This window comes from Trachurus japonicus, chromosome 17 (genome assembly GCF_045865225.1).
Source record: "Trachurus japonicus isolate A0001 chromosome 17, Traja_1.0".
Lineage (NCBI taxonomy): Eukaryota > Metazoa > Chordata > Actinopteri > Carangiformes > Carangidae > Trachurus > Trachurus japonicus.
Window position 1 is genome coordinate 3,913,981 of NC_140923.1, and position 11,928 is coordinate 3,925,908.

An 11,928-nucleotide genomic window follows, 5' to 3' on the forward strand; every position below is an offset into this window, starting at 1 on the left:
ATTTGTTGTTGTTTGTTGTTATCTGTATGGATCATGTTTGGGTGAAAACACTGAATATTTACCTTTACTAAATGAAGTTAATATTGTGTCTTACTGATTAATAAATAAAACAAATGTTTTACTGACTGATTAAATAAAGCTGAACCTGTCTCTAGGCCCATGTGGCCTCTTGAATAGAAACATTGTGCAGAAGGGTTTTGAATTATCTGTGTTACGGCCTTGGACTCTCAGAGACCTTGGACAAAAAGTTATGGCAGTGTAGGGAGGATTTTCTGCTTTGTTTCAGGTCCAGATGTCCGTGTGCTGAGAAGATGGGTCCTATGCCAGCCTGAGTGCACCAACGAAGGGAGGGCTAAGTCTAAACCACAGCCACTCCCCACCTGTTTTTGACCAATAAGAATTAATTACACACACTACACAGTGCAAAGTACTAAATATCAATGTAATGCTTTTGTCTGAGGGCAGATCACAGAGAATTCTCTCTCTCTTGTGATGGTGGTTGCAGCTGACTGCAATTTCTTGAACAGGAGAGTTTCTTGTATTTGATTAGTTTGATGATCCAATTTTAATAAATAGTTACCAAGCACATCGTTGTTTGTCCTCTCTTGGAGTAAATTAAAACGCACGTAATTTTTCCTGTTTTCAACCTTACAATCATTATGTCTTACCACATGTGTCGTCTGACTGAAGCTTCCTACTGTTCACTAACTGACATGTCACTAACACTGTTCCCACGTGTTGCACATGAACCACAATTTATGTACATAACTTCCTTTAAAGAGGGTTAAAATATATTATTGTTCATCAATGTTGTCAATCTCATATCAAAGACTGTGACTTCCCTTTTTAATGATTGATCTTCAAAAAAACAAAGTGTGAATAAAGAGCTTTATTAACAAGAATACCAGATTCAGAGTAAATACAAAGTCTAATAAACATAAAGATGAGAGTAACAATAAAATTACATGATGATGAGGAGAACAGGAAAGTGTCATATTTGGATCCTTAACTATGTGCTGATGATGAACCTGACCTGCTTCTCACCTGTGGATCCTAATAAACCTGCTCAAGACCGATTTTATTTTCCCTACTGGTGTTGCAGGTTTACGGATTCTCATCTGTGTGTGTTTTCACATGTGCCGAGGTCTGGTAAGAATATCTGAATCTTTCCCCACATATTTCACAAGGATAAGGCTTCTCACCTGTGTGGGTTCTTCTGTGATACGTCAGACTTGTATTGGTTGCAAGCCTTTTCCCACATATTTCACAAGCATAAGGCTTCTCACCTGTGTGGATTCTTCTGTGATACAGCAGGCTTGTACTGGTTACGAACCTTTTCCCACATGTTTCACAAGGATAAGGCTTATCATCTGTGTGGATTCTTCTGTGATTCATCAGGCTTGTCCTGGTTGCAAGCCTTTTCCCACATGTATCACAAGAATAAAGCCTCTCACCTGTGTGTGTTCTCATATGGATCACCAATTTCATTTTACTGGTAAAACATTTGTCACACATTTCACAAGAAAAAGGCCTCTTCACACCTGTGTGGATGTGCATATGCCTGGTCAAATTATTCTTTTGGGCAAAATTTTTCCCACAAGAGTTGCAGGTGTATGGCCTCTCACCTGTGTGTGTTCTCATATGACTCCTCAAGTGTGCTTTACTGGTAAAACATTTGTCACATATTTCACAAGAAAAAGGCCTCTTCACACCTGTGTGGATGTACATATGCCTGGTCAAATTATTCTTTTGGGTAATTTTTTTCCCACAAGTGTTGCAGGTGTATGGCTCCTCCCCTGTGTGTGTTCTCATATGGGCATCTAAGTTTGTTCGACATATAAAACCCTTCCCACATTTTTCACACAAATAAGGGTGAGTTTTTTTATGTCTTCTCAGATGAGACATGTCACTGAATTCTTTCCCACAGGTGCTACAACAAAATGTATTTTCCCCTGTGTGGCCACTCTGGTGTTTTTTCAGTTTAGACTCACACTTAAAGTCTTTTCCAGAAGTGTCACGTTTTAGAGTCTTTTTACCTTTCTTAGTGTCACAGTGACTCTTTGTTGTAGGAGAGTTGTGTACATTGTCACTTGGTTCTGGTTCTCTGTGGTCACTTCCCTCATGAGTAGGAGTCAACATAAAGGTGTCAGTCTCCTGCTTCAGTAGCAGCTGCTCTCCCTCCTGACTGCTGCAGACCTCCTCCTCCTCCTCTTTAATCTGTGGAGGCTCTGGCTCCTCCTGCTCCAGACTGGAGAGAACAAACTCCTCCTCTTCCTCTTTAATCTGTGGAGGCTCTGGCTCCTCCTGCTCCAAACTGAAGAGAACAAACTCCTCCTGACAGACATGTTGCTGTGGGAGCTCTGGAACAACAAGGAGACATGAGAATAAGACCATCATTGAAAAACTCTGATCTAGGTTTGGTCTTCTGTCCTAAAGCAACTCATTCAAAATCTTGTCCAAATCATATGTTGGAGTTAATTATTGATGTTAGTCTTCAATGTTTTGTTTAGGTTGGTGTATTGTTTATTTAATATTTAATTTTGATTCCGCAGAATCAATTTATTTTATTTCATTATGATCAGATGAGTGAGCCTCAACTCACCATGGAAGCCCTCTATGACACACAGCTGCAGCGTAAAAGCCAGCGCTATTCGTAAGGACTGCTCACATGCTTTGCATGGCGAGTTCCAGCTCCTTCGCTCTGGCTGTGGGTTTGTGGCCCCTAAGGGCAGGACAAAACGGGACAGAAGCAGCTTCATACCCACAGCAATTGTAATGCTGAATAGTAAAGCCACAAGGTGATCTTGTTCATATTGAACTTAGTTGGCCCCAGGGACATGTAGAAGCACTTTTCTATGGAGAAGCATAAAATTCTATTTCTATTCCTATGACTATGACCATGTATTTTGATTATATTGTGTTTTTCTATTTGTGATTTGTCTGTTATAATGTCTGTGTGTGGCTGTTTATTATACTGGGATTGCCGAGTGCCTGTCTGCACAACAAATTTACCAGCTGATATTAATAAAGAAACCATGACCTTGAGGTTTCATGTTTGTTATTTGTTTAGTTTAGGTGATTTCTTGTCTGTTTTTGTGTTTTTTTTTCATTTAGCCAAATTAAGGGCACCCGAGAAAAAGTTTTTTAATGAAATTGGACATTCTTCCCATCCGTTTACATCACAATGATGGCCCTTTGATTTTTTTTATTATCTAAAGTTTGATTTGAACTACTACATTATGATTATAGCTTACACTCGATGAAGACCTAAAATTCATATTTCAACTTTTTTTTTTATTACAAAAGACCAATTTAAACAAGCATTTTTAAAGCAGAAGTAAGCGATCCGGTCGTTTTGGCTAACTTCTTGTCAGCCGATGGAGTTAGCAGTCCCCGCCCTCGTCATGGATCTATTGGTCCTCGTCCCTACGTCACCACATTCACGCGCATCCCTTGGCTGCACACACAGAGAGGACCGCCCCTTCATGCCGTTCTCTCTCCTCATTGGATAAAGGTTGTAGGATACAATAAAATACATACAAGGAAAGTTTTCTCCTCAGCTTACAGCAGAGCAGAGTGACTGACAGACCCGTGTTTCAGACCAAACACTCTATGTAAGTGATTGCCGTCGGAAGATACAACTATTTAAGACTTATATTAACACAAAAATTCCACTTAGCCTAGAAATCTAGTAGGGATGGGAACGACATAGGATTTGGATTGTCGATTGTCGAGGCCCATGTGTCGACTTTTTGTCGAATTGTCTGCCCCCTTTTTTTTTTTTTTTTTTTAAACAGCAGCAGATATAAGGGCGCACTCACACGGGCCAGTTGTACCGTGCTGAAGCCCGAATGCCCCCTCCTCTGTCCTCCCTGGCCCGCACTCACACCACCTCGAACCCAAGCTGATCAAGCACGGTTGCCTCCGTTGATATAGAGGGATTATTTGTTTACCAACACGGCGGATGTGCGCTTTAACCTGAATGCTGAAAGAACAGAAGCGTCATGACCGCGCGACGACCGACAACAGAAAATTTCCTGCTGAAGCCTGTTATTACGTGACTTTATTAAGTTTTAATATTTTTTCATGCAAGAAAGTAACTGTTTAGATCCCCAATGTGCGGTTAGTTTATCCAAACGACGGCTGTTTAGAAGTTTGCCCCGATGTTTTTCGGAGAAGTGAAGCTCCAGGTCCGAGCAGCGACTGCGACATCATAGAGGCAGCAGCCCAGCTCCTGACGTACAGCGAGGGTAGGTTCACTTCCTGTTTACAAAGTAAAAGCACCAATTCTATCGTAATGGTATTCCTTATGATAAAAGGCAACAGGTATTTTATTTTGTGAAAATAACCGGAAGTGCGTTGCTCACTACGGCTAGCTTTAGTAACGCCGACTTTGTCAAAACAAAATTGTAAACAGCTGGTATTTTGTCAGATTTTCAACACGTTGGGGATCTAAACGACTACTTTCTCGCCTGAAAATGTTTCAAATGTTGCTAAAGTTATATATTTACAGAGTTTAGAGCGTTGCTCGGCGCCGTGTAAATGACGTCACGGCGGCACTAGTGATACTCAGTTGTAATGGAAACACAACCAAACAGAGCCGAGAAGGCTTAGATCTTCTGTTCTGTGGTGATTTTGAGCAAATAGGTCACATGACCTGGCAGTTATTGAGCTCTAATGCTCATATTTACAGTATAAAATATATTTAAAAAAATATAAAATATGTAATATGTAATATTTTATATTAATTTTTTATATATTTTATACCTCTTTTTATTGCACACATCTTATATTTTCTCTGAATTTTTAATGTATTGAGAAGGAGCGAATGTCTGTCAAATATCCAATTTAAAACCAACTTCACTGCGGTTGAAAACCTGTTTGGTAGAGTTTTAAATAGTGTAACGAACCAATGTCATTCTCTTCTATTCCCTTCACAAATAATTAAATCATGAGGCAGCATTTCCCCCAGTGTTTGTTTGCGATATTGAGGCGAATTGCTTCACTTTTCCAACAGCGGAGTGGCTTAAGCGTGCTCCCGCGAGGGGGTGCTTTTCACGGCAAGGGTGCATACGACGGCACAACAACTGCACTTAACCGTTCAATATGCCTTACCGGAGAGTCTTGCCAGCTCTGAGATCGGCCTGGGTCATTGTAAAACATTTATTTATTGATGTAAATGTGGTGTTTTCTGTGCATACAGACCCCAAGGCAGTGCTGCTCTTCTGTCTAACCACAAACAAACTTCTGCTACAGCCACAATTGTTAGATTTCATCAATGAGACCAACATTTATCCCCTAAAAAGAGTTTAACCAGCCGGTGGTAAACCTTTAAAAGCCATCGGGTAAGTTAATTAGCGGTCGTTTTCTCCCCGGGGTGACGACCGTAGGCTGGCCGGCGGAGCACCTCAGGAGACGGGCTGCTGCCTCTATGATGTCGCGGTCGCTGCTCGGACCTGGAGCTCTCCGAAAAACATCGGGGCAAACTTCTAAACAGCCGTCGTTTGGATAAACTAACCGCACATTGGGGATCTAAACAGTTTTTTTTTTGTTTTTTTTAAAGTATATTTTTTGGGCATTTACGCCTTTATAGATAGTACAGTTGAGACAGACAGGAAACGGGGAGGCAGAGAGAGGGATGACATGCAGCAAATGGCGCCCGACGCGGGACTCGAACCGGGGCCGACCGCAGCGAGGACTGTGCCTCTATACATGGGGCGCCCGCTCTAACCACTACGCCACGCGACGCCCCGGGGATCTAAACAGTTACTTTCTCTCATGAAAAAATATTAAAACTGACTAACAGCATGGATGTATTATATTGGAATAACCATAGACTGTAAAAAGAATAACAGGCTTCAGCAGGAACATTTCTGTTGTCGGTCGTCGCGCGGTTATGACGCTTCCAGTGACGACACCTTCAGTGGAAGGCAGTCAGCTGACGTCACGTTTTAGTAACACTTCGGCTCGCTTGGAACATAGACCAGGGCTGAGGTGATACCAAAAGTGTACCTGGTTGCAGGTACCATAGACATATAAAGAGTAGACGCCGCATCGTACGCTGCGCCGCGAGAAATGCGGCTGCCATCTTGAACCGGTCATTCTACTCAGTGGAGAAGCAGAAGTAACAGGATGCAGAGCACTGAGCAGCATATTATTTCTGTTCTAATCAGCAGAAAACCATCGAAAACAGCTGCTCTGGGGATTACTTTTCACAAATAGATTGAACATTACTATTGGTTGTATTTTATGAATCGAATATTTATTTATTTATTCTCTCTCCTCCCTCTCTCTCTCTGACCTGATATGAATTGATTCTCTGGTTTATATATTTTTTTATTTTCTCTAACATATAGCTTTTATCTCTATATATTTATTCATTACAGGAATGCTGCTCTCTGATCAATTGCTGCTCTCTACGGGCTGTTGCTAAGTTTAAATGTTACTAAAACGAAGGACATGTGCATTGATTTCAGACGCCATATCCCTGCTACTGGCAGCACTGTCATTGATGGCCAAGAGGTGGAGTCTGTACTCAGGTACAAATACCTTGGTTCCATCATTGACAACAAGCTGGCATTTGGTGAAAACACTGACAGGATTTGCAAAAAGAGTCAGCAGCGACTTTTCTGCCTAAGAAAACTTGCAAAATTTGGTATTGACAAAACTCTGATGACCCTTTTTTACAAGTCCTATATTGAGTCAGTTTTGATATTTTCTTGTATATGTTGGTTTGGAGGTCTGAATGTCACCCACAAGAATGCCTTAAATAGAATTGTAAACATAGGCAGCAAAATTATTGGTGCGCAGCAGAACAATCTCTCCGTCCTTTACAACAGGCAGGTGGTGAAGAAGGCAAATTCGATCTTGTCTGATCATTCTCACCCCCTTCATCAACACTTTAAGCTCCTCCCCTCTGGCACTCGCTTTAGTTTCCCCCTAGTCAGAACCAACAGATACAAATACTCATTCACCCCCACAGCTATCACCCTCCTAAATGCAGGGAAAAGGAGGTAGTCACGCAGTCACTTTGTTTTGCACTTTTATTTATTTATTCATTATGGTTATGTCCATGTATTTTTAGATTTTGATCGATTGTTGTTTTATGTATTTCTTCTGGATTTTTATAGTGGCTTGTTGCTCTTCACCTGCCATCATTGTTGTAGTGCTGTGTTCCCTGTCTCTTTGTCTTTCCATGTCCTTGTTGCCTGTCATGTATTTTAAATGTTTGAAGCAGCTGCTGCAAAACACTTGCCCGTTTCGGGACAATAAAGGAATTTACTTACTTACTTACTTACTTACTTATTTCCATAGACACATGGTTATTTCTGTATAATGAATGGTCGTCAAGTGTAACACACCGTTGCTAGGGACGCCGCTCTGATCAGCGCAGCACAGAACAGAGAAACTATGCAGGATATGTACCATGTTTCATTTTTACCTTCAGTAAAAAGCTTGGGACTAATAGTGATGTTAGATAAATGACTTGTATCCTGTTACAGGGAGAGTAGAGGCTCCTTCCACATCCTGGCTGAAAACCAAACCTGCTGATCAGATCAGAGCCTGTAGTCCGCGACACAAATACGCCCCATAAACCTATAATATCTTGTTTATGACAGATAAGACTACACACATTGTAACATACTGTAATACATCGATCCAGTTATTGATTATAAAAGGCTTTGTTGAAAACAAATAGGAGGAGGCTCAGCAACACAGCGGAGAGGAGACCAGACGCATGTGCTAAATTATAACATTTATAGTAGTATTTCAAAACTATGTTTCAAATGAATTATTTCACTCGTACGGCGTGTAATAGGCGGGATAATGTTCAGTAAGTTATTGATTAAATGCACTGACACACTAGTGAAACTATCAATTGCACCTACCAAACACGCAAATAGCGCGCGAGCCGAAGCGCGCTAGTGGAAACGCGCCATAATATGCAAAAAAAGAGAGAGATTTTAGAAGGATTTTAGTCATTATGTACGGAGCCCGTGATATATCATGGAATAAAAAATATATAATTTGTGGCCACGAAATAGCAAGTCGTTCCCACGAAATAGCAAGTCGTTCCCACGAAATAGTAAGTCGTTCCCACGAAATAGCAATCGTTCCCACGAAATAGTACTTCGTTCCCACGAAATACCTAAATCGTGGGAACGAATTACTATTTAGTTCCCACGAAATACCTAAATCGTGGGAACGAATTAGCTACTATTTCGTTCCCACAAAATACTAATGTACTCCTGGACACATAAGCGCCGATTCCGTGGGCGCTCCGGTGCACGAGCAGCCACCCAGCACCCACTGACCAGGTTGAGCACCCACTGAGGGGGCACGCCACCAGATGTGCATTTCTCCGTGCCGCCTCGGCCCCTCAGCTGTGTGTCTGTGGGTAGCTCGTGTGTGCGTAGCTTGTGTCAATGTGTGTATTAACACTAGAACCCGATGAGTCTCCTGGACATATCCTGTATTCTCTGATTTTCCTTTTTCTTTTCTAACCGGCCTGTTTCAGTTATTGCCCGTATACACCCGGTGACGTTTGTGCGCGCTCTCTCTCTCAAAATGTAAACATTGTAATAATTGCTGTGTGATCACAGCTGGACACAGCGATCTATAACAGCCGGTGCGAGGTATAACTGCTCAGAAATCGAGTGTGTTTCATTTTAATAAGTTGTAAGCTTCAGAAACCATTAAACACATATATTTAGGAAAAGTCACGGACTGGAAGACCTGTAGGTTTAATGTAAACAGAGTAATTTACATAAGAAAAACACAAACGGTCTGTGAGACCGTCTTGGCGGTTCTAGTGTTAATCCCTCTGTTCAGCATCTCTGTTAAGACGAATAAACACAAATCGCCGCAGAGCGCGAGCCTGGCACAGAGGTGCGCGCTCTGGCGCATCTGGCACAGTCGGTGAACGGGACCGAAAGGAAACTGGCTCCGGTCCGCGGCTATTTCCCGTCCAACGTCTATGTTAAGCACATGTTGTTATTGATATTGTAGCGTCAGACCCGACGTGACTACAACATAACACAAACTTATCTGACAGCTCTCACTTCTACCTCTGCTCCTCCTCACTCACCTACACACACACAGACACACAGGGGGGTCCTGTAGACTATAGACTATCGCTGCAATAAGGGGATCCGTGGCCTGTAATGCGAAGGAAGCCTATTCTTGGTGGGCGGACCTAAGTTGCCCTTTGATCAAGTATTGCCCATTTGGTGAGTGTAAGAACATCATTGCCAATGTAATGAATGAACACCAGGTAGTGACTATATAACCAGCTGTGTCACCCTATGTTCGGCTTACCTCTGATGAAGACGCACACCGCATCGAAACTTTAGGTGTTGTGCACCTTTATTAAACCTCTGCATTAGCTATATGGAGTGCTCCAGTGGTTTCTTTTGAGTTTAGTCCTCTGTGAAGTGACCCAATTGTACCTTTCTGTCATTTTAAATCGTGTTTTATATTGTTCACTGATCGCAATAACGCGAGTGTGTGTTTTATTGGAAGCGAGGCTGAATAGTCTACAGTGGGGTTTTTTTTAGGTGCTGCACTACAAGCAAATCTCATATTGTCTCTGTACAAAGATAACAAAGACCTTTTTAAATGTGAAAACAGCGGAGACATTGCGATGATTTAATATGGTCAAAATTAATATACAATGGTCAAAACTGATCTTGAATTGTTGCTACAACACCTCTTGCCACTAAACAATGGTTTGAGTTGGTTTGACATCATCAGAGTGGGCGTGGCCTATCTTCACAGGAGGTCAACACAGTCAAAATACTTGGTAAGTTCAGTGGCATGTTGGTTTCTATTTCTCAGTGTTAAGGCTTTTAATGGAATTTAAATTAGGTAAGAATCTATACTACTGTTTCATAATGAAGTAGTTTAAACACTGGTTGAAAAGCAGGAGAAAAAAGTTTAAAATAATCTTTTGTTTTCATAAAAACATGATTTATGTCACTGTCCCACATTAGCTGAACATGTTAGATAATGTGGGACGGCATCGTTCAGGTAAAGTGGGACAGCATGTTATGCTTTATTTATGGTAAAAAAAAAAACAAAAAAACTGGCCCTAACCCTATAACCCTATAACCCTAACCCACCTAACCCCTAATCCTAACCATCTAACCCCTAACTCTACCAAGTTTTAACCTTTGTAGAACTACAAGGTCTACTCCATCATTTAACTAGCTAGCTAACACAAGCTAAGCCAAGCCGCCGTCATACCGGTTGACCAGCCAGGATCATTTCCTCTATGTGGAGAGGGCAAAAAAAGGAAAAGAAAAAGTAAAGGTGGTCCCAAAAACCAAAAAACAAAATGTGGATGTCAACCAAGACCAGACAAAGTGCACTGGCTGCCAGAAGACCTATGGGGATCGAGAAGACCCCAAAACAGATGAGGGCTGGATCCAATGTTCAATGTGCCAGCTATGGTACCACGAGTCCTGTGCCGAAGAATATGGACTCTTTGATGATGTTGCATTCATTTGCAAGGACTGCTTCACAGAGCTGTAGGTTTCTGAAGTTAGTCAGGGTTGGTCAGGGTTGATAAAAGTGGTTAGTTCTAGAGAGGTGTTCATATGTTTAGCAAGACGTCACTGTTTTTCTGTTCTCTTCTGTTTTTCTATTATCAGAATTATCAATTCTTAATTACTAATACATTGAAAGGTACCCCCAACTTACTTGTTAATTGTTCATTAAAATGAATTTTATTCACTGCAAAAAGGCCTGCTTTTTTAATCTAAGAATGACTGTCCCACTTTACCAAACAAACTGTTCCACATTACCTGAACATGGTGTCCGAACGAAAAAGGGTGTCATGTTGTGTTTGAAGCTGTGTAGCTTCTAAAAGAAAATTATATTCCCATTTAATTCAAACATAAAATGTTAATAAGACCTAAAATGATTCAATGAAACATCATTGGAGCAAGTTAATAGTTTTTATATGAGTCTACTGGAGCATCTACGAAAAACTGTCCCACATTACCTGAATTCACCCTATATGTTTCAGTGTTTTGAATATATTTTTGTTTAAAGTTAGTGAACAGGATCCTACAAAAATCACATCACTGTGTTAGTTTACTCCGAGTTCCTGGTTTTACAGACCTGTCCTGTGGAGCTTTATCTCTGGTTTTAGGACGATATCCAGCAGTCTGCGCTGACGATCGATCTCCTCCTCGTACACGACGACAGTTTGTTTAAAGACTCTGAATATTTCTTCAGCAGCAGCAGTTAGTCGCTCGGTGACAAACTCTCTCAGAGACTCAACTGAAGACATCGTTGCTTCATCCACACTGAAATATTTCTCTGAGATACGACCACACCGACCGTCTTCAAGCTGACTCCACACAAATAACTCTGCTACTGTCTTCATTTACTTCCGCTGGGTGTCACACTGTGAAGGTCCGGTGGGGACCGAGAATTATTTTTTCTTTCCGCTCTCAAAGTTTCGAAAATCTACGCAACTCTTTGACCGTGATGTCCAAGGTGGAATTAAAATATTTCATGATAACGGTTCGTTATAATTTCTTGAGTAAAATTCCATAGTGATCAACGCAATAAAATCATGTTAATAGTGAATAAAAAGAAAGATATTTGGCTGGTAAAAGTAGGCTATCAGTATGTTTAGCAGAAATGAAGCATAGAGTCAGAAATGACTTGTTTAATTCAGGTTTTCAGTGTGTATAATGCAGTCTGGGCCATCTGGAGCCATTATGTATATATACTCTGCCTCAACATGTGATATCACATATTGAGGCAGAGTATAAGTGTTAACATGAATCGTTTACAGCTCAGTTATTTACATTCTTAGAAACTTGACTCAGAGTTAAACAATGATTTTTCCAAACCTCTTCAAGTCGTCTGAACTCTCCATTGAGTGTGAAATCTGTCCCACGCGTTCAGTGTCTT

General features: G+C 41.1%; 2 protein-coding genes across 2 annotated transcripts in view; both read right to left on the reverse strand.

Moving 5' to 3' along the window:
* LOC146969790 (uncharacterized) overlaps positions 1 to 11,928 on the reverse strand; it is a 138,375-nt gene that overhangs the window by 3,090 nt on the left and 123,357 nt on the right. The window lies entirely within an intron of this gene.
* On the reverse strand, positions 319 to 11,296 carry LOC146969791 (uncharacterized). The gene is made up of 4 exons (XM_085804399.1): positions 11,125 to 11,296; positions 1,542 to 2,360; positions 1,287 to 1,454; positions 319 to 380 (listed from the first exon to the last, which is right to left on the reverse strand). Exons 1-4 carry the CDS (start codon positions 11,294 to 11,296, stop codon positions 319 to 321), a joined length of 1,221 nt encoding a protein of 406 aa, XP_085660525.1.